General features: G+C 33.7%; 3 protein-coding genes across 4 annotated transcripts; 1 reads left to right on the forward strand and 2 right to left on the reverse strand.

Annotated features, from left to right (window-relative positions):
- Positions 1,491–10,602, forward strand: LOC109345779 (acyltransferase-like protein At1g54570, chloroplastic). The gene is made up of 13 exons (XM_019584973.1): positions 1,491–1,975; positions 3,287–3,338; positions 4,129–4,184; positions 4,788–4,946; positions 5,057–5,161; positions 7,449–7,555; positions 7,772–7,893; positions 8,329–8,437; positions 8,575–8,708; positions 8,989–9,358; positions 9,478–9,591; positions 9,921–10,006; positions 10,182–10,602. Exons 1-13 carry the CDS (start codon positions 1,558–1,560, stop codon positions 10,483–10,485), a joined length of 2,136 nt encoding a protein of 711 aa, XP_019440518.1. The 5' UTR covers positions 1,491–1,557; the 3' UTR covers positions 10,486–10,602.
- LOC109345780 (protein ROOT PRIMORDIUM DEFECTIVE 1-like) lies at positions 10,824–12,689 on the reverse strand. The gene has a single exon (XM_019584974.1). It carries the CDS (start codon positions 12,552–12,554, stop codon positions 10,968–10,970), a length of 1,587 nt encoding a protein of 528 aa, XP_019440519.1. The 5' UTR covers positions 12,555–12,689; the 3' UTR covers positions 10,824–10,967.
- On the reverse strand, positions 13,036–22,686 carry LOC109345781 (translation initiation factor eIF-2B subunit epsilon). Of its 2 annotated transcripts, none has more exons than XM_019584976.1 (16): positions 22,588–22,686; positions 22,349–22,509; positions 22,038–22,268; positions 21,165–21,479; positions 20,652–20,759; positions 20,049–20,238; positions 19,495–19,757; positions 18,314–18,425; positions 17,785–17,864; positions 16,757–17,005; positions 16,605–16,681; positions 15,761–15,852; positions 14,976–15,058; positions 14,327–14,398; positions 13,524–13,649; positions 13,036–13,423 (listed from the first exon to the last, which is right to left on the reverse strand). In XM_019584976.1, the coding sequence occupies exons 2-16, from the start codon at positions 22,481–22,483 to the stop codon at positions 13,379–13,381; spliced, it is 2,178 nt and encodes a 725-aa protein (XP_019440521.1). In that variant the 5' UTR covers positions 22,484–22,509; positions 22,588–22,686; the 3' UTR covers positions 13,036–13,378. The 2 variants fall into 2 exon arrangements, with proteins under 2 accessions (XP_019440521.1, XP_019440522.1); XM_019584977.1 differs by having other exon boundaries at positions 13,036–13,308; positions 13,378–13,423; positions 22,349–22,683.

The following is a 22,834-nucleotide window of genomic DNA, read 5'->3' on the forward strand; positions in this document are numbered from 1 at the left end:
ATTATAAAATAGTAGAAGAGTAATTTAAACAACGTCTCCTTAAAATTATTGATGTATTTTGTAGATGGTATCAAAACTTTAAAATTATTCAAAAAAACATTGTTATTCTTAATCATATAAGATTTGATACCATCAAAAGTAATGATTCATCTCAAAAAATGTATAGTATTTTTTATGGCTATATTTGGTTATGTTTAGGAAAGTATTCATTTCAAAAAGCATTAGTTACCATTGTTTGTATTTAAGATGGAGTTTATTCCATCCTATTTCAATCCCTCCATTTTTTCTTGCCTCTTAATCTAGGCTAAAAGATTAAACCAAGTTATAGATTACTAATAATATAATTATAACTATCTTCTCATTCCATCTACTTCTCAAACAACAAAATAAAAACTTCCCTTCATTTAATCATAAACTATCAATACATGATTATGGTACATAGAGTTGTCAAATATTTCATTGGCTATTAGTTATTATATATTTAATTTACAATAAAACTAGCATTAAGTGAATGGTTAACAAGTATATATCTATTATCTCAAATTATGCTTCATATACTATTTTATATTAATGAAAATGAAGTAAAAATAACAAAAGTAGTAATGGTTTAATTTTTTTAATTAATATAACATATTTTTATTTGCGGGAGACAACGTATAAGACGAAATTGAGGACAACAAAGTCATGTACTTAACAACTCTTCTTTTTTACTATTTACCTTTTCTTTTTAATGATGATTTTAGGGAAGAGATCAACTTACTCCAAGTGTAAAATGAAATAACTTACTCTACATCTTAGTCATTCATTATAAAGATATCCAATAGTTTAAATTAATAAATACGTTATTAGATTTCCTTAAAATTAATGACTAAGACATGAAATAAATTTTTTAAACTTAATCTTAAGTAAGTGATTGATCTCTATAATCTAATTTTAATGTTATACAATGTGTGAGATTTGATCAGTCTTACACCACATGATCAACCATTTTTAATTTAAAAAACATATAATTATGGTAAAGAAAAACAAATTTGTATTCATCTTTCTTTTATCAAAAAACTATGTAAAACAAAGTATTACATATAGTTGAAATTAATATTCCATCAATTTCATTTCACTATAAAAGGAATCTAAGAAGTTGAGCAGAAAATAAAGTGTCACATTATATAGTGAAGCCACACAAAGTTTGCAACATCATGGTTATTATCTCTTACATTATAAGGCAGGCAAGTTGGTTCAAGTGGTAAATATTTGATTTTCTTAAGTAAGATCTCGATTCGAGTAATGTCCACTAAGAAAGTTAGCTCCACATCTAGATATTCTCGGCTCGGACATCAGATAGATGTGTGAAACCAAAAAATGTCATTTCAATTCGTGTGTTTTGCTTCATTTTCGCTTCTTTCACTCTTCTTCCGTTTTTTCTTCTCTCAACACCAAACATGTGACTTTCTCTTACACTTTCACACGTTCTTTCCTTCTTTTCACTTTTACACACAAACAAAAAGGTTGTTTTTTTTTCCACTCCCAAATTCCAAAACCAAAAGAAGCTTCTAAATTATGGCTTATTCGGTAATGGGTTTTCGAATTTCACCCTTTTCTGCCTCATGGAGAAGTAGAAGACAATGTATTAGAGTAAGAAGCTCAATTATGTTGTCATATAAATCAGTGAATGTAAATGATATAGATTCTTCTTCTGTGAATGTTGAGAATGAGATACATAAAAATGGTTCTTTATTAAGTGCTATAGTTGAAGAAGATAATAAGATTATAAATAGTAATAGTTTGGAAGAAGAAGAAGAGGAAGAAAAAATAGCAGCACTTTGGAATGATGGGTATGGAAGTAGAAGTGTAGAAGATTACTTTGATGCAGCAAAAGAGATGAACAAGTTTAATGATGTTGGTCCACCAAGGTGGTTTTGTCCTCTTGATTGTGCTGCCTCCTTCAAAAATTCTCCCATTCTTCTCTTTTTGCCAGGTAATCATTATTTTTATTCGTGTTCGTCTAGTGGTGTAAGGTGTAAGGCTATACTAGATTATGAAGTATCGAACTATGCCAAAAGACAATTGCCCGATTCCTTGGAACGACTTGTTAAGAGTAACGACACACCAAAAAAGATTAATTCTTTATTCATAAAGTTTAGAGATACAATTGATTATTTGTTATGTTTGAATTGGATTAGTCTCTACAAATGTATGTTTGAATTATGAAAAAAATCACTTTTAGAAGCAAAAGTACAAAAACAAATATACTGAGTTGTTTGTATACATAAATTATATTTCTTTGTTTACTTGTTAGTTTTGTATGGGTGAAACATGAATAATTAACATGATTTGTTTCAAGTTATTCAAGTAAAAAACTATTTTTTTTTATCTTTATTTTAACTTTTAAGGTTATTATAGTGTACAAGTTTTTGATAACTAAGAAATAAATCTTTTTCATCAATCACATGTAAAAAGTGATATACATCACACAGAAAAAAGAATTTTTTTTTTGTCCATTTGATACCTGTAAAAAAAACTATTATTTATATGTCAAATAACCTAAAGTTAACATAATTTACATAAATGATTTAATTATTGTAAGTCCAAATTTTAAATTTATCATACTCATTTGAAGAAAAAAAACTTATGCCTAATGAACCAAAATAGGAGTTTTGGTTAACTTTTTTAAATATGCTTGAAATTTTTCTGCTTAAATTATTATCACTATTTCTATTTGCAAAAATTATTTCACTCAAAATCCTAGTATCATTGAATGATGAATATTATTCCTAATGTCTCATAATGTGCATTTTGTTATTCAAATTAGTCCTTAATAACTCCCTTGAATAACCAAATACATATTCATATAACTTAATATCATTTCCATAGTTACAATTTCATTATTTCCTCTAAGTTGAATTGGTTACATAGTAACAATTGTAATAAATCCTCTATGAAACTGTGTTATATTGTCAATGTTTTTTCTTCATGCAATTCAAGGATTGAATAGTTTTCATTGATGTTAATTGTATTCAACTTTCAACTGTGGTTGAGTGTTATCAAAACTAAATATGTGTAACCAACGGGCATTGGTTCAAGTGGTACATGCTTGATTCCTCTTAAACAAGGTCTCGGGTTCGAGTCTTGTGGATGAAAAAAATATCCGCTAGGAGAGTTAGGCCCACGTACCTGTGGATGTTCCCGGCTCGGACATGATTGCCTCCAGTGTGAGGATACCTGTGGGAAACCAAGAAAAATACTAAATATGTGTAATGTTAAAGTTTCTTTAGTTTAATTTATGCAGGGATAGATGGTACAGGATTGGGTCTCACTTTGCACCATAAAGCTCTTGGAAAGTATGTTGTATTTTTCTTATATTTCAATATAGTATTAGTATCTAATCAAAACTATAATGTAAAATGACCTTAGTTTAGAAAATGTTAACTCTGCAAGATTAGAATCACCACTTAGAAGATTGTGTATCCATGAAACACAATTCTCCGTAAATTGTTTCTCTCGTACCAATTTGTGGTTCTTTTGCGAACTGGTTCCCTTTAAGGAGAGAATTAGATTTTTACCGACAATTTAAGTAAAAGAAAATAATTGATAATGTACACTCACTTACATGAATGAGATACAACAGACAAGAAGTTTTTTTTGTCTGTGGGTATTTCTCTTCTGGTGAAACAAAAGTTGATTCAAACCTAAAAGAAGCAGCACTAGAAACAACTATGCAGAGAGCTATAAAAACCTACTGAATATATCCCTAGGCAGAGTTTGGTTTTTTGGGGGTGATAGTGGAAAAATTGATAGATAAGTCATCCTTACTGCCACTCTACAGAACCGTACATGAGATTTTCACTCCATACAAATATCGGTATTTGATAGGATAACGTATCGCGTACTACGTATCTGCAGCTGTACGATAGAGAGGTGACTATGCATGTAATTGAGATATTATATTCAGATCAGTGCCCCAATGGTCTGATAATTTTTGCTGTAGACAAAATAGTGAAATTAGTTCAGAGAGATTCAGTACAAATTCCAATTTGAGATTTTTCTTGTATTGTTCAGAGAAACTATTCTATTTACTTGCATGTAATGCTATTTTATGTTCTCTTTTCACCTTTACTTTCTACAATGCAGGGCTTTCAAAGTTCATTGCTTGCATATTCCTGCTCATGATCGAACACCATTTGAAGGTTATTGCCTTTTAACTTAAGCTTTTGTCAACTTCTGGAAATTCATGTGTTACTTTTGAGGCATTTAAAAGATACTAACTTCAGGTTTTGATTATTGTTTCTACTTTCTTGCAACTAGCAACTTAGTTTCATTGTGTAACAGAAGTAATCAAATGCTTCTGAATTATTGCATGCTTTCATTATTTGAGTGTGTTTGATTTGAGCATATTGTATGAGAAATCAATTTAGCATTCCATGTAAGACTCTTTCTTTTGAGATATGGTTCTTATGTCACCTTCAAAATGATTTCTCATACAATATGCTTTTATCATAGCAGAACTCTTGTTAGATTGGTATATAATATTTGGACGATAACCGTCCGAGATAATACTAATTCTTCCACATTTGATCGGCAGAGCTCTTGTATAATCGTGATCGCTTGATCAGTGAGCATTACTGGCAGAAGATTTTATTGAAAAACTTTTGTGGGTGAAATCTGAAATGTGCTGTTACTGGCAGAATAAATTTCAATCTAAAAGGCTGCATAGCATAATTAGAAGGTGCTATTATCCATCATAGTTAAACTGAAACTTTTTTCCTTTTTTATCTTTTGATATTATGAAGGACTGGTGAAACTTGTCGAAGAAGCTATTAAGCTTGAGTATGCTTTGTCTCCAAACAAACCAATTTATCTGGTAGGTGAGTCCTTAGGTGGATGCCTAGCCCTTGCTGTTGCTGCGCGTAATCCGAGTATTGACCTGGTACTGATATTAGTAAATCCGGGTGAGTCTACGAATGTTGTACCCCGTTTTGTCGAAATCGTGCGGGTATTTATTTGGTGATGTATTGTGAACACTTTACTAAAATCTGACAATATACCTTTTCAACCATAGCTACATCCTTTGGCAGATCTAAGCTGCAGCCTTTGCTTCCTATCTTGGAGGTTATGCCTGATGAACTGCATGCAACTGTTTCCTTTCTTTTGGGTTTTATTATAGGTAAATAATCTATTTCCTCACGACTGAAACTGTTCCATTTACTTTTCCTCCTTTCTCGCGACCCGATTTTTGATTGGAAGACTAGCTCTGCAACTCTTCCCTATAAAAAAAATGTTCATTCATATACGTTTTTATATAAGCTCGTGACTTCAGGTGATCCTGTAAAGATGGCATCAGTCAATATTCGGAATAGCCTTCCTCCTACAGAAAAATACTAAATATGTGTAATGTTAAAGTTTCTTTAGTTTAATTTATGCAGGGATAGATGGTACAGGATTGGGTCTCACTTTGCACCATAAAGCTCTTGGAAAGTATGTTGTATTTTTCTTATATTTCAATATAGTATTAGTATCTAATCAAAACTATAATGTAAAATGACCTTAGTTTAGAAAATGTTAACTCTGCAAGATTAGAATCACCACTTAGAAGATTGTGTATCCATGAAACACAATTCTCCGTAAATTGTTTCTCTCGTACCAATTTGTGGTTCTTTTGCGAACTGGTTCCCTTTAAGGAGAGAATTAGATTTTTACCGACAATTTAAGTAAAAGAAAATAATTGATAATGTACACTCACTTACATGAATGAGATACAACAGACAAGAAGTTTTTTTTGTCTGTGGGTATTTCTCTTCTGGTGAAACAAAAGTTGATTCAAACCTAAAAGAAGCAGCACTAGAAACAACTATGCAGAGAGCTATAAAAACCTACTGAATATATCCCTAGGCAGAGTTTGGTTTTTTGGGGGTGATAGTGGAAAAATTGATAGATAAGTCATCCTTACTGCCACTCTACAGAACCGTACATGAGATTTTCACTCCATACAAATATCGGTATTTGATAGGATAACGTATCGCGTACTACGTATCTGCAGCTGTACGATAGAGAGGTGACTATGCATGTAATTGAGATATTATATTCAGATCAGTGCCCCAATGGTCTGATAATTTTTGCTGTAGACAAAATAGTGAAATTAGTTCAGAGAGATTCAGTACAAATTCCAATTTGAGATTTTTCTTGTATTGTTCAGAGAAACTATTCTATTTACTTGCATGTAATGCTATTTTATGTTCTCTTTTCACCTTTACTTTCTACAATGCAGGGCTTTCAAAGTTCATTGCTTGCATATTCCTGCTCATGATCGAACACCATTTGAAGGTTATTGCCTTTTAACTTAAGCTTTTGTCAACTTCTGGAAATTCATGTGTTACTTTTGAGGCATTTAAAAGATACTAACTTCAGGTTTTGATTATTGTTTCTACTTTCTTGCAACTAGCAACTTAGTTTCATTGTGTAACAGAAGTAATCAAATGCTTCTGAATTATTGCATGCTTTCATTATTTGAGTGTGTTTGATTTGAGCATATTGTATGAGAAATCAATTTAGCATTCCATGTAAGACTCTTTCTTTTGAGATATGGTTCTTATGTCACCTTCAAAATGATTTCTCATACAATATGCTTTTATCATAGCAGAACTCTTGTTAGATTGGTATATAATATTTGGACGATAACCGTCCGAGATAATACTAATTCTTCCACATTTGATCGGCAGAGCTCTTGTATAATCGTGATCGCTTGATCAGTGAGCATTACTGGCAGAAGATTTTATTGAAAAACTTTTGTGGGTGAAATCTGAAATGTGCTGTTACTGGCAGAATAAATTTCAATCTAAAAGGCTGCATAGCATAATTAGAAGGTGCTATTATCCATCATAGTTAAACTGAAACTTTTTTCCTTTTTTATCTTTTGATATTATGAAGGACTGGTGAAACTTGTCGAAGAAGCTATTAAGCTTGAGTATGCTTTGTCTCCAAACAAACCAATTTATCTGGTAGGTGAGTCCTTAGGTGGATGCCTAGCCCTTGCTGTTGCTGCGCGTAATCCGAGTATTGACCTGGTACTGATATTAGTAAATCCGGGTGAGTCTACGAATGTTGTACCCCGTTTTGTCGAAATCGTGCGGGTATTTATTTGGTGATGTATTGTGAACACTTTACTAAAATCTGACAATATACCTTTTCAACCATAGCTACATCCTTTGGCAGATCTAAGCTGCAGCCTTTGCTTCCTATCTTGGAGGTTATGCCTGATGAACTGCATGCAACTGTTTCCTTTCTTTTGGGTTTTATTATAGGTAAATAATCTATTTCCTCACGACTGAAACTGTTCCATTTACTTTTCCTCCTTTCTCGCGACCCGATTTTTGATTGGAAGACTAGCTCTGCAACTCTTCCCTATAAAAAAAATGTTCATTCATATACGTTTTTATATAAGCTCGTGACTTCAGGTGATCCTGTAAAGATGGCATCAGTCAATATTCGGAATAGCCTTCCTCCTACAGAGAAAGTTGAACAATTGTCAAACAACCTTACTGTATTGCTAACATATCTTCCTGTAAGAATCTTTAGATATTATGTTTATGCCTATGTTGCATCTGATTTTATTTATATGACAAGAATTACAAGCTTGTGGCATGAATTTACATCCTAAGTTTTGTAACAATATGTACAAAATTATAATGGTTTCTTTTTCCTTAATATATTTTCCAGAAAAATTCTTACAAGTTCATACAGTTTAAGATTATATTGAACTGTGAATCTATATTGTCAGGAATTGGCTGATATTATACCAAGGGACACTCTTCTTTGGAAGCTGAAACTTCTTAAATCGGCTGCTTCGTATGCTAATTCGCGTCTCCATGCTGTTAAAGCTGAAGTTCTTGTTCTTGCTAGGTTCTCCCTCACTCTAGATTTGATGGCTCTTATAATAATAGTGTGCACTCCCATGAGTGTATGCATGTTTTTTTTCATCATACTTCAAAAAGTAGCTCCTAATTGCCTCTCAAATCTAGAATAGTGCATATAACATACCACTTGAGTTCTGCCAAAATAATCTATATATTATATGCCATGTATGTCAATGATATTCTATACTTATTTTTCATACTGTTAGAGGTTAAAGAAGGGTTTATTTACTTCTTTTGTCCCTGTATTTCTTGAATTTAATAAACTTTGCCTTTGTCTTTTTCTAAGATCTCTTTTGCATAATGTGTTACTTTGCATTGTTAAGTGTTAATTGTTTTATATGGTACTACAACATTTACTCAAATTTTGAGACTCATGTGTTTATAAAACCTGCATAAGTTACTTTTAAGTTTTACATTCTAGTGGCGAGGATAAAATGCTTCCAAGTGCAGATGAAGCTCAAAGACTTGGGGGCTTATTACAAAACTGCAAAGTTCGCAACTTTAGGAACAGTGGACACACCATTTTATTGGTATGTGAAATGAATGGATATAGTTTAATATCTATGCATTGTCCTCCTAATTTTTTTTTACAACGGTCAGGTATCATTTGTCTTTGAGAACAGCACTATCTTAGATGATTAAATGCATACTCTGGATGATTATGCAGGAAGATGGTATAGGTCTTCTGACAATCATCAAGGCGACTTGCATGTACCGACAATCGAGGAGGCTTGATTTGGTCAGGGATTTCATTCCTCCCAGCATGACAGAATTCAGACATATAATGGATCAAGTAGTTGGGTAATCTGATTTTGACAATTTTCTGATCTCAATGTACATACAATTCTTATTGGAACATATGTTAGTTAATGTCATTGTGCTAAATAGCCTTCCCGAAGACTTTGTTTACGCTAGATAACAATGTCGTTTAATCCATATAGCCGACCCACCTAGTCGGCAAAAGGCTTTAGTTGTTGTTTCATTGGGTGCACTAGGCTGGCTTTCTAAGTTTCTATCGCATTAAGTGGGAGTTTCGTCTGAAATCCCGTTAAGACTGATATGATGCTGATATGAATGGCAGATTATTCCGTTCTCTTATCGGATCAGTAATGTTCTCAACTTTGGAGGACGGAACAATTGTGAAAGGTCTCACTGGAGTTCCAGATGAAGGTCCGGTCTTATTGGTTGGTTATCACATGTTGATGGGTATAGAACTTACCTCACTTATGGAAGAATTCTTAAGGCAGAAGGGTATTATGGTTCGCGGAATAGCACATCCTGAGATGTTTACAGGGAGAGAGGAGAGTTCATCTTCCGAATTTCCTTTGATGGATTGGGTTAAAGTATTTGGTGGAGTGCCTGTTTCACCATCCAATCTTTTTAGATTGCTCTCAGAAAAATCACATGTTCTGCTATATCCCGGTGGTGTTCGAGAGGCTCTCCATTTCAAGGTGCGTTAAGTAGAATCAGCTACAGGTATCGAATCTCGTTATTCAAACAACAACTAAATCTTAATCTCGTTAAGTAGAATCGGCTGTGTATCAAATGATGTTATAATGGACATTGGCAGGGGGAAGAGTACAAGTTGATTTGGCCTGATCATCCTGAATTTGTGAGAATGGCAGCAAGATTTGGTGCCACAATTGTGCCATTTGCAGCAGTAGGTGAAGATGATGTTGCTAAAGTGAGTTTCTTCTTTTTTCTCTCTAACAGTTTCTTTAATTACTTCTATGTGTGTTTCCACCCATAATAGTTTAGATTATCAATTTTGTTTGAGTGAAGGGACAAAGATCGAACAATGTTCCATTCCTTGTCCAGAGTCAATCAGAATGTTACCTTTTTTAAAAAAATCGTTTATTTATATGGCAATATGTGATTGACCCGAGACAGAGAATGTGACACCATTGGAAACAAGCGATCTTTGTCCTTGAGTGAAGTGATATATCATCATGAAAGCTTGAACTTTGATTAATAGTACTCCCTTTTTGATTTAACACTTGCTTGAATTTACAGATAATTCTTGATTACAATGACTTAATCAAGATCCCTTTAGTCAACAATTACATCAGAAATTGGAGTCTTGATGCAAATAAGTTTAGGTAATTATTCTAATAATGATATGGTAGTTGGGTAACTATATTGTAAGGTGAGTTGATTAAACATGAATAGTGAGTAATACAATAACAATGTATGAAACTCATACACTGTCAGTGCATATATTTTTTCGCCGGGTTATTTTATTTACATGCTACCCTTTTGTTTGTTGACTTGTAGAGATGAGACAAGTGGAGAGGTAGCAAACACAAATCTGTTTCTACCAGTGGTTCAACCCAAAATACCAGGTAGATTTTACTACATGTTTGGGAAGCCCATAAGAACAAAAGGCATGGACAATATACTAAAGGATAAAGAAGCTGCTAATAAATTATACCTTCAGATTAAGTCTCAAGTAAAACACAACATAGATTACTTGATCAACAAGAGAGAGGAGGATCCATATAGGAACTTGATCAATAGGAAAATTTATGAGGCACTTCATCCTTCTAAAACTGATCAAACTCCAACATTTAAGCCTTGAAAGAAATGGTTTTCATGCTACATTTTTCTTGATCTTATATGTTATCATATTTAATAGGAAACTTCAAACTTGTATACATACATTATAATAAATTTTTAATATGACTATATTATTGTTACTCAAATATTATTCTGTCAATTTTTTATGGAATGTGAGATGAATTAATTAACTAAATGGGTTTTGTTAATCATTCCTAGATAAAAAATCAAAAGGGTTCTTATAATATAGCAATACAACCACAAATAAATGTCACATACACATAAACAATACCACTAGATGAAGAATAAAAGCATCATTTTAGTAACAATATATAACATTATCTTATAAAACTGTGGAGGGGCAATGAATGTTGCTGCTCATTTTAGTAACATAATACATATTCTTACAAGGTGTCAAAAATGAAGCAATGTTCCAAAATCAAATTCAATGACAGATGGTGTTTTGCATGAAAAAAACTCAAAGCTTGAGAGCTTTACTGAAGATTACCATTGTTCTCTCGGACGACCATCGGGGAATACAGGAACACGACCCTTCTCATCGTTTTGTGTCGTCTCTTCACCTTGTTTAATCAGCTTTCTTCTTCCAATCTCGAGTGTTCCAACATCCTCGTCAAAATCTGGTGGTGTATCGTCATCTTCATCACTCCAATCATCATCATCATTGTCGTCAAATACACCATCTATCAAATTATCAGTATCTGACCATTCTTCTTCGTCTCCTTCTTCAGCATCAACTTCATCTTCTCTTCTATCATTGTCTTCCATGCCATCTCCGACTCTCTTGCGAGAGGGTCCTTTGGAAAACCGTGGAACATTAACAAGAGCACGAAGCTTTTCCTTTACAAGCAATAAACGATCCTTATCTACCAACTGAGAATCGCGATAAGCTTCCCTCAGAAACACAGAATCCCTTTCTCCTTTCAGTGACACATAAAACATATCAGGATGCCTTATGAACATTCCCCTTATCTGCTGAGAGAATCTAAACTCTTCTCGGAAATGCGTGAAGTGATCAATGAGCATTCGCTTCTCAAGTGTGAGGCTCAAAATCTCATGAACAACTCCACAAGCATGCTTCTCTTTCTCCCGCGTCCCTGACCTCAACGCCGAGAAATCCGAATATGGTGATATATAAGGAATATCTCTAAACTGTGTTATCTTCCTCATCTCACCCTTCGAAAGATGAAGACCCTTAGGAAGCTTAACTCTATTGAACTTTGGAACTCTATCAATGATTAAATTCTGCTCTTCTACTTCTCTAATCCGGTTCTCCTCTGCAGCTAACTCGGCCGCAGAAACTGCAAGCTCAGGATCCCAATGAGTTAACTCGAGCGCAGGGCCTCGATCAGTTGCAACAACTTTGAAGTATTGAGGATACCTATGACAAATAGTGTCGCGAAATTCTTGTGGAAGCCCGAAATCAGTCATCAAATGTGCTATTTTACCTAACAATATCCGTTTTTCCATTGACATCATCAACAACTTCCTCAACTTAGTAACCACCAAATCTTCCATTTCATTCCTAATCCTCAATTCCTCGAAATAAAGCCTTTCGGCCTCGGGTGTCAACTTGAATTTCAGAGAAAAAACCCCTTCTTCCATAATCTCAAACACTGCAGGGAACCTTTTCAACAATGCAATAACTCTCCTCTTCTTATCTAAACCCAATTCCTTCCTAAACCTACCGAGACCTCGAAGCGACATAACCCGATCAGGCTGACTCACAAGAATCTTCCTTACCTTAAGAACAAATTTAAGCTTCTTATCCTTTTGTATGACATTATCAAAGGGAAGTTCCTTCCTTCTCTTCACTGCTGATCTTATAGGCCCAAATGGGAGACTCAATTTTTTTCTCAAGCTAATAAAATCAACATTACTACCCCTTTGTGAAAGAACCAAACTTGTACCCAAAAATTGAATCTTTTCTAGTGAAATAGTTGAAATTGAACAATGGGGTTTAGAAGAAAGGGTTGGTTTTAGAAGGAAAGGAAGTTGATTTGAGATGAAGAATGGTAAAGGGGTTGATAAAGATGAGATTTTTAGTGAAGAAAACATGAGTTTAGGATCCATCTGTAATAATAACAAATAAAAAGCGTTGAAGTTTATAAAGAAATGAATGTAAAGTGGTATATAGAAGAGAGAGACAATATAAAAGAGAAATTAAAAGAAAAAGAAACTCAATGCTAAAGATGGTAGTGCCTTTGATAGTAGTAGTTAACAGTAAGAATAGATACATCATCTAATGTTGGCAAAATGCAAACAAAGTAAGCCATGTTATTCTTATTCATCTCCATGCAACAACACATTATTTTTTCTACTTTTTTCATTTTTTCTACATTAAAACTGACATTAGTTTTGGAAACACATTAGTTTTGTTAACTTTTCATCAAAAATCCTAAGGACTTTTCTGTGGCAAATTTTATTCAACCCCAGTTTTGTTATCCTCTATTTTTTTATTTTGATTTACTAGCAATGGTGTTTCTTGAATATCAAAGTTAGAAAAAAGTAGACAGTAAAATTTTGTTTATAATTGTGAATGGGAAAAGGAGTATAAAATTATCATTATTCTAGTAATTACTATTGTTGGCCTATGTATTTCAACAGCCAAATTCCAAATTAGTAATTTGCAAAATTCATATCACTTCACCTGTTGTGCAGTTAAACAATCACACACAAGTGTAACAAAATTGAGACTTGAGGGATTTCTGTATAGAAGAATCCTTCAATTTTTCATTATATCAGATTCACTAAGTGAATCATTTTCACAAACATATCAAAACAACTTCACACTTAATTCAGGGTAGATGAGTGCACAAAATCCCCTTTAAGCTCTCTAGATTACAGGACCTTGCAAATTATAATAGGGTCTGTCTAGCCCTTGGCAAAAAACCATTTTATTCTTCCTCATCGTCGTCTTCTTCGGATGCATTTCTTAGCCACTAGAACCAAGAAAACAAACAGACTTTTGGGTAAGTAATGCATCTCATAGGATAGATGGTTATGAAAACTATGAGTGTAGGAATAGATAATGAGACTCACTTGAATCAATCCTTGTGCCTGCTTAACAAAGACTTTATCTGAATCATCGGCATCTTTCTTCTCATCATCCCAATTTAAAATAGCATCTTCTTCTACAATATCTTCCTCATACATGAAGTGCAAAATCTGAAAACAATTAGGAATTTAAAATTAAGAAGTCATAACAAAGGGGTAAAAGAAAAATAAATGTAGTGTGAGAATGTGAAACTATTCTCTCTAATTATGATGTGAGCAACAGGAAAAGGCTATTGGGTTTGAAGACTGCCCAAATCTCAATATCTCTAAAGAAATGTCGTGTTCCCAACGAAGATACAGAAGAATATGGGAGAACGAAAATGACAACCTTTCTTGTATTAAAATCTATCTAATAACATTGTTGAGTCATTGGCTTTAGACAGAAAGGCAGTGCATGAAAGTGTGATTCATCATACAGTAATTTCTACTTGAAGGATACAACACTATTTAAAGTTGAGTCCAATGTTATAGTTTACCTTTCTGATGTGCATACAAAACACCATATTAATATGCCTAACTTACGAAAGATAAAATTTATGATTATGAGAGATATAAAAGAAAATGGTTTGCACATTAAACTATCAGTGCATCATCTATCATTCATGTGTTACGGTCTTTCACTTTTAAGTAAAAGTAATACACATGAATGGTGGATGGTGTGCCGAAAGTGTAAAAAACTTCACACCATCAGTCTACATCCATTAAACTCAAGACATAAGTATGTTTGTAGTTGTTCAATGCATCTATCAGATGCATAAATTGGCCTAACATATGAAAGATAGGCATACGCTTGTGAACAATGGAGCAAACGCCTTTGCAGATTCTGAACACATTTCTTCAAATTTTAGTATTACTTCAATCTGCAGAGACAAAATTGGTAAGCATCAGGTAAATGGCCACAGTATTTGAACCACTATTTCATTGACTGAAACGATGTTAAACAATTTCATAAAAAAAATCACAAAACCCCTCGATACCACTATCATTTTTTATGTCAAAAAGAAGGGAGGAGGTGAGAGACAGGTAGCACATGATGGCTATAGGAGAGGAATCTGAACATGGTTCTGCACTTTTGGTGGAAACTACGATCTTACAAGTTACAAAGTTAAATCTTCAAGATCAAAACAACACTGTGCACGCCCATGCGAACACTTAATATGACAACAACGCAACATTACTCAGACTATTCCACCCAACAAACAAGAAAACAACATTGCATATTTAATTTTGTGAAAGATAGTTTTCTCTTTAAGCCTTACATAAATGGACAATAGATGATGATGATATCAAAAGTGGAAAAGTGCACATTCTCCAAAAGGCATCAATGGAAAAGAAAAATATTGCCAGGTAATCATAAAATCTTCTGATTAAGAAACACTACACATCTACACACTAGAACATCAAAAACTTCAACAAGAAAATAACAGAAAGATGTACCTGGTCATCTATATCAGTCAGATAGGGTCTAAGAACATTTTTCCATTTTCTAAGTATGTCCTTAACATTCTGCATCAAGCTATCTGGAAAAGATCATCCAAAACAATAATAAAATCAGTGAACAATTATTGAGATTTAAGAATACAAAAAAACAGTTAGATATGAATACTTATGAAATGAATCTCTTTACAAAGAGATTGAAGGTAAGACCAGATGAGCAAGACAACCACCACCTACCATTACCCCACTAGAAGCTGTCAGCTCCATGAATCAACCAACACCATAGGGCTAAATTGCAACCAAAATTTCAGTAAAACCACCTACATCTAGAGCAAATTCTGTTTCAGTGATTTATTCTCCCCATTTAATTGCACAGCCTTCCATCTAATTCATTTGTCCTGATCATTCTGCAGATTTTGTTACTTGGTCTATCTAAAAAGAGTTCATGATCTGAGATAATGTGAGAAGGGACAAGAAAGTGATGGGAAATGATGACTGAAGAGAGAGAAATGGGAGATTGTGGCATGAAGTAACTGTCGTTAACAAAAATCTGAGATCTAAAACTGATCTCAATAGTTTTATTTTATACATGGAACTAGAAACACCTAAAGCATATAGAAGCAAAGCCTGACAGAACTACAACTGTAGCACTAACAGAATTACAGCGCATAAGTATATTAGACCTCTCAACTGAATTCTAAGATATTTTGATTTAATGAGAGTGATTTATAAACAAACAAACTTTAAAGATCAGGTAGCAACAGAAAGAACAGAGAAAAGCTCACCAGCTGAACTATGGGGGGTGTCTAAAGCATACTTCATCAGAGCATAAAATACAGCTCCAGCACAGTCAGCAGCTACCTTATTGTATGACAACCTACCATAAATGAAGACAATGTTTCTATAAATTGATGCCCAGTAAATGAACTTAACTGTGTAATCATCAGCATGTCTTAAGCATACATAGAGAACACTGGTGGCAAAAAATTGCAAAAAGACAATAATTCTAAACACATCCTATGTCTTCCAAACAAAACAGAGGGCCAATTTTTTTTTACATATTTATAATAAGAGGCTAAGCACAGTTGCACAGCCTAGAAAGGGTACACTTCCTATTGTCTTTTCAAGGCTGTCAAATAGTTAGTCCTATCATTTGATTCCTCTCCTCAGATTTTACATATAACTCAAGAAATTATATGTTAGACCAGATCAGGGTCTGGCTCCTCCATATCCATTTCTCAATGAACAATGAGACAAAAACAATTGGATCAATGTTTAATTTGAGAAATCAAGTGTAAAATTAACAATAGACTTAAAATGGGCAAGTGAGAAGCTGGTAGAATAGAAAGTACTACAACACACAACACAGGCAGATGTAAGTGAACCTACAGAAAATAAAAAAAGGAAGTTGGACATGAAAAGTTAAGGAAACTCTAGTCCTCCAAAACTAGTATATGGTGCAACCACCAGGAATATGCAAATAACATCCAATAATGAGCTAACCACATCCCAGACTATGTCCAACGTCCACAGACTAACACAAAATTTGATGTTTGAAAATTGGATGAAATAATAGGCATATTACAATCTACATTCAACTTTAAAAGAACACACAAATGTATTACATACTTCAAAGAGTTAACTTCTAAGATCAAATGGCCTTCTTGTATGTTTTCTTGCTCAGCCCTGAGAAAAGTTGCTTCTACCTGCAAAAGATAATGCCCAACTTAAAAATCTGATTTTCACAAAATGCATCTAAGTTTACATGTCAAAATCCTCACCTCTTTCTCAAAATAAGAGTCGTCTCTAGAATCTTCATTATCATCATCCTCTGAATCATTACAATCAGGTTTGAGCTCTCCAGAAGGTGGGAGAATACTGCCATCATAAGTTAACTCCAACTCATCTTCCATGATTTTCATTGCCTCAGAAATTTTATCTGCAGGAATAGGCGCCACTGAGTGCCTCCATTCCTCTTCATGGCCTCCTTCACATTTGGACCAAATATAACCAACCCCACCCACACCTAGCTGTTCAATAAAAGAAAGTGTGATGAGAAACGATGAATTTACCCTATGAAATGAAATTCTTGTGAACCAAATATTAATATACAAAAATCTAAATCACGGGAAGCCTCAACTACAATCGTTTTGCACAACTCAACTATGGATAGTATCAGTAAATTGCTTAAGAGTAGAAAATTAAGCCAACTCTCTAAATATATTGCTAACGAACTTTACAATCAATGCTTGAAATGTCAGATAACATATTATATTGCAAAGAAGTTTGTCAGTTCTCAAGAAGAAGGCCCCTCTCATATATCATATTTAATCCACAAAGAGCTTACTTGTAACAAGCACCCAGCCAGCAGACAGCGAGAGGCATTACTATCCCATAAAGAATTGTTAGCTCATGTGAAAGTTGTAACAATCATAAATTAGTCAACCTCCCCTTTTCCCACATGAAATGATAACAATAACCAAAATAAACACTGTTTTTCTCTTGGTCTTTTGACTGCGGTATCACCACAGCATTGCTGTGAGACTAACACCTGAGCCTGGGTTGATGGTTAGGTCAAGCTCGCCAAAGTGACTACCTGAGGATTCATCCCAACAGGTAAGAAGAAAACAAAATATGCTTGCATTTGAACAAATCACAATGCCCATCTAAAATTGTTAAATAATCTTTAATGATTCCACTAAAAAAATCACAAGCATCTAAGCTTAATCCCCTCAATCTGTCACAAATAACTTGAGACATATTCAACACAAAGGCAAAAAACATAAATTGAAAAGCCTTCGGGAATAACCTGTGATGCAGAATGTAAATGTGTGTCCAATACTTGGGATGCAACCTCTTCATCTGACGTATCCACTTTGCTTGTGATGGCTGCATAAGTGAAAACGACAATGGAAAGGCTTAACCTATGCATTCAACTATCAGTATAAAGTATAAAGCAAATGATTCTTTTTATAATTTGATCAAATTATCATAGACAATCTGATTGATACTATCTGAACGTACTGCTTTTCAAACCAAGCAAATATTTAAGATACAAACCACTGTTTCAACAGTTAGAAATTAGATTTAGTGTTAAAAAATTATTACGCTGGTATAAATTGATCCTCTCACACACACATGTATATTTTTTCACCTAGATGATTTCAGAATGTATGTGTTACAGGAAAAATAAATAAAATGCTACATAAAGTGAGAGATTTAAGGGAACTCAGATAGTTATTCCCAGCCAATGTTTCAATCAGATTGACTATCACATCATTTCACTAGCACCAACAGCCAAACAAGTTAAAGAAAAGGTTGTTCAAAATCAAGAATACCACTAGTACTGTCAGCATACTCAAGCTCCTCGTCGCTATCTTCCTCAACTGGCTGCTGTAACAGAGATACTTTTGAATAACAAGGAACAACAAACCCCTGCCCAACTACAACCTGGCAGCAAATGCATGGGAAGTTGCAAACACTATAAATAATAGGTAAAAGAGAAACAGTAAATTAATATCTAGCAATCAGTAACTGAAATGAGAAGCAGAGTGAATTTCACACACTTCTTAGGTACATACACTAAGGATCAAGAAAAATAAAAGTAAATTAATATATGTAATGTATAAGAACGACCATTATAGAAAAATATTTAACAGTTGTTAAGCATCGAAACTGACACGAGTATACATATCCAATAGGTGATACACGTGTTCTTGAAAAAATGCAGGATATGATACGTTTGGGATACACATAAAAATATGTGCATAAAATTCATAACACATAATAAACATATAACTGTTGTTCTGAAATTTCAAATAAATAACATACTTCTTAAAGATAACTAAACACAAAATGAAGATCATATTGTCATAAGAAATTACTGCTTATTGCCCACAAATAAGAATAGTATCAATCTTGTTTAATCCTTGATCATCATTGTGCAAATGCAATTATTCTTTGTCTTTTCTTTCTCTACAACTCCACTTGGTAGATTGAATGTTATGTTTAGCTCTTAACGGATTGTGTGTTATGTTATTCTCTCTCTCTCTTATGATGCTTTTGCAGGGTAGTTTGGATGTTTTGAGAGGTATTGGAAAACATATTAAGAGTATCGGAGAATATCCTAAAAGTACCCAAAAAGTATCTGATTTATAATTTATTTATTTTTTCTAAAAATAATTTCGATACTCGATAGATATGTATCTATGAAGTATCGGAAAGTATCGGTATTGGACACGTACCGGATATGGATATGTGAAGGATATTGAAGTAGTAGTGTTTCATAGGTTAATAGTGTAATATGATTATACAATACAAAATGAGGGCTTCTATTATTCTCCGGAATCACATAAACCTATTAGCTTAAAATATCTTGATAGTTGATACCAAATTTAAGGGCAACATGCCTATTGTGCTGCTTATGAGTAAAAGTTAAGAAACAAATCCAAATGCATGACAAACATGAAAGATAAAAGTCTAGCTACTAAAATGGTATAGGAAGTACAAGGACACAAACCTTGAAAGACAAAATAACGCCAGGTTCCAGGACAGCTCCTGATTTCATAGTCACCCCATCACATACAACTGCATTCCTAAGTTTGCAGCCATCTTCTATGGTGACATTGTCCCATATATAGCATCCCTCTATGTAAACATTTGACCCAATTTTACATCCTTCTCCAACAACAGAACTTGAAATTTTAGTGTTATTTCCAATTTTGGTCCCAAATCCTATAGACGTGAAAGGGCCAATAACAGCAGATTGTGATTGTGATATTTCTGAAAAGGAAGAACAGATTTCATCAAAACAGAATATATTAAATAAATTAAAGAAATAAAATAATTAAAAATCAGTTTTGACCCAACGAGGCCATGATATGATAATTACATGACAATTTAATCATTCTAAAAGCTTAAGCATATAGGAAGTTAATTACAAAGTAAATAAGCAAAGAGATAAACAGAAATAATCAATGACTGAAATTAGTATCAAAATATGAGCATGCCATCAATAATGTGATGTAAACTCTTGACCAGCACAACCAATCAACACTAAACTTTCATTCATACCTGAAGCACGATACATTCCTTGCCGTTCAAGTTTAGTAGCTGTATTGCCAAAATTCATAACATCTGGCACCAATGGATATGTCCATCTGTGAATTATATCCTTGCTGACAGTATCATAGCTTCGAAAATTATCAATCCTTGCAGCATAGTCCGAGTGGATTTCATGAACAAAAATTTTGTACCCCATTAACTGAAAGAGACATTTGGTAAATTTTGAAACAATGTATAGAATGGTAAAATCAAGAGAATATATATGATGGAAGAATATATTAGCAACATAAAAATGAGCTTGTATACCAAAAGACTTATCCAAGAAACGCACAAGACTTGTTCACAAGTCCACTGCATGTACGGAAATTGTTTGAAAAGTGTCCACTATTGAAGTGGTTTTTTATTCACAGAAAGTTGACCAAGACAGGTCTTTTAAAATGGAACCTCTCAAGGAATATAGAAGGTCCATGAGCGATTAAATTTTATCCCTCTTCTTCCACTAAAAGAAAGCCAAGATCATAAGATTTTTCCTACTACTAAAGACTTCATAAAAATTGCATAAACCAATGTATTAAAAGAAAAGTGTGAGTAAATTAAGCGAAGAGAAATTACATCATCAACGAGCAACCCTTTGACAAAATGGCGCCGTATATGTTGGTAGTCAAAATTGTCTGTAAATAGACTAAGGACTTCTGGCGAGCAGATGTCAATGTAACAATCCTGCAAAAAAGATACCACTTATCTCATAAAATTTAATAAAAAAGTCCAAAACAGAGAATATGAACAAACAAAGTAATAGTAAATAAAGCAAAAACAATAACAGTAAATAGTATACTAATGAATTAATTGAGAAGCAAGCCCAACTGGTAATAAACTCAGAATGGTAACATATCATTTGATTGAGAATATATTTAGAACATTTCTTGGCATAGCCCAGTAGAGGTAAATCATTGAAACTTGTTAACTACATCCAAACAGTAAAATTTTGTTGAAGATCGTGAATTCAAAACAAAAACTTAAAACAATGATACTATCCTGAAATTAGTTTTGTACTTTTTTACAATAAGCACCAGAAATCGCATTCCATTTTAGTAATTCAAATATGTCCAAAGGTGAGAGCTGAACCTGCTTATCATGGTGCAAAGAGAGGGAAGGGTTATCAGCAAGCAATGACTTCTCAAGATGTAAAATGGCTTTTGAATTATCTGCCTTGTCCTCATAATACAAAAGTTGCTTGGTATCGGGATCGATGGCCATGAAAAGTTCATCAGTACCAAGTCGAGACTGACGGATTGCTGGATTAGGTTTTGACCGTTTAATGACCATGGTCATCACAGCATTACTATCCTTCTTCTTCCTTTCTTTATGCTCTCTAAGTGCCGCAGTAAGTGACATGTTGCTTATGGTATCACCGCTGATAAGGACAAAGTCTCCATGTATCTTCAAAATAAAAAGCTATTTGTAAGAGTCACCATGCAAAAAGTGATCCAAAAATGGATAACTTGTTACTCAACTCATAATGGAACAAGATGTTCTGTCATATTCTTTTTGGTTCTACTATCTTACGTAGAGTTTGTGGATGCATCAAAAAATGGCAAATAGGGGTGAATACACATAATAGAACTTATTCTTTTTGGTTCTACTATCTTATGTTCTATGTCTAGTGCAGTATATGAACAGAATAGGACACAGAACTCAATAAAGTGAGACTTTTTGCTTCTGCTAAGCTAGTGTTTGGCGCACAGACAAAACGAGATGTATTTTTCTCTGCTGTAACATTTTGGTTTGTCCACGAGCCAGACGCTACCTTAGCAGAACCAAAACAGCCCACTTTTTGACTTGTGCCTCACTCTTATTCTCTTTATTATAAAAGCTACCAAATATAGAACATAGTGAAAATTTTCTATCTCGATCTAACATGTCTACAAACACTACCACAGAGCGATAACAAAAAATTAAAAAGATGATTATAACTTATAAGTTAATGAGAATGCATACCACATTGCGCTCATATATTATGCGAAGCGCATCTCCTGCGCTGACACAATTATGCGACTCGATAGTTGTTACAGTAAAATTGGGTTGAGAAAGCCACTGAGTTTTCTCCAAATAGCTAATGACCTGTTTGGAATGAGCACAACAGAAAACAAAAACCTCTTCTACACCAGCAGATTCGAGCCACATCAAGGTGTAATTTATCATAGGAACATTCAACAGTGGCAACAACACCTTCAATAAAATTAAACAATATACATTAATCTATCATATATAGAATTAAAAAATGAAAATTAAAAAAATTGAGAAATTACCTTAGGGCGTTGAAGAGTGATAGGTCTGAACTTTGTGGTGAAGCTATCGGCTAAGAGAATAGCTTGTAACGGAACACGAACCAATTCATCAGTGTCCTCTGAAACCCTAACCGCGCTTTTCTTCGGTGCTCCCATTTTGAGTTTAATTGATTATTCTTCAACTAATGATGATGATGATGATGTTATGTAGAGTTGTTATTATTACATGAAAAGTTGATAAAGTGAACGGTGGCGGTTACACGGAGGTAGCGGCGGCGTGAACGGTGGTGGTTGTGAGTGAGATGGTGATCGTGATTCGTCGAAGGGTTATGGGGTTTTAATCTATAAAGTATAAATTAATTTTTAGCCAGAATAATTTTGGTTTTATAATATTATTTTTTGGTATTTTTAGTTTGGGTGAATAAATGGACAATTTATAATTAAAGGAAGTAAAATTGTATCAACATGGTATTGATCTAATGGTGTAAGACTCGGAATCATATATGT

Source organism: Lupinus angustifolius, chromosome LG04 (assembly GCF_001865875.1).
Source record: "Lupinus angustifolius cultivar Tanjil chromosome LG04, LupAngTanjil_v1.0, whole genome shotgun sequence".
NCBI classification, from domain to species: domain Eukaryota; kingdom Viridiplantae; phylum Streptophyta; class Magnoliopsida; order Fabales; family Fabaceae; genus Lupinus; species Lupinus angustifolius.

Excerpts from the sequence above, each read along its gene's own strand:
- LOC109345779 (XM_019584973.1), top strand. The coding sequence starts at position 1,558 with ATGGCTTATTCGGTAATGGGTTTTCGAATTTCACCCTTTTCTGCCTCA. Across the intron at positions 8,438-8,574 it reads GTGGACACACCATTTTATTG|GAAGATGGTATAGGTCTTCT; the intron begins GTATGTGAAATG and ends ATGATTATGCAG. Across the intron at positions 8,709-8,988 it reads ATAATGGATCAAGTAGTTGG|ATTATTCCGTTCTCTTATCG; the intron begins GTAATCTGATTT and ends TATGAATGGCAG.
- LOC109345780 (XM_019584974.1), bottom strand. The coding sequence starts at position 12,554 with ATGGATCCTAAACTCATGTTTTCTTCACTAAAAATCTCATCTTTATCA.
- LOC109345781 (XM_019584976.1), bottom strand. The coding sequence starts at position 22,483 with ATGGGAGCACCGAAGAAAAGCGCGGTTAGGGTTTCAGAGGACACTGAT. Across the intron at positions 16,682-16,756 it reads ACTCTTATTTTGAGAAAGAG|GTAGAAGCAACTTTTCTCAG; the intron begins GTGAGGATTTTG and ends TATCTTTTGCAG. Across the intron at positions 15,853-16,604 it reads TTAGAAGTTAACTCTTTGAA|GTTGTCATACAATAAGGTAG; the intron begins GTATGTAATACA and ends CATTTATGGTAG.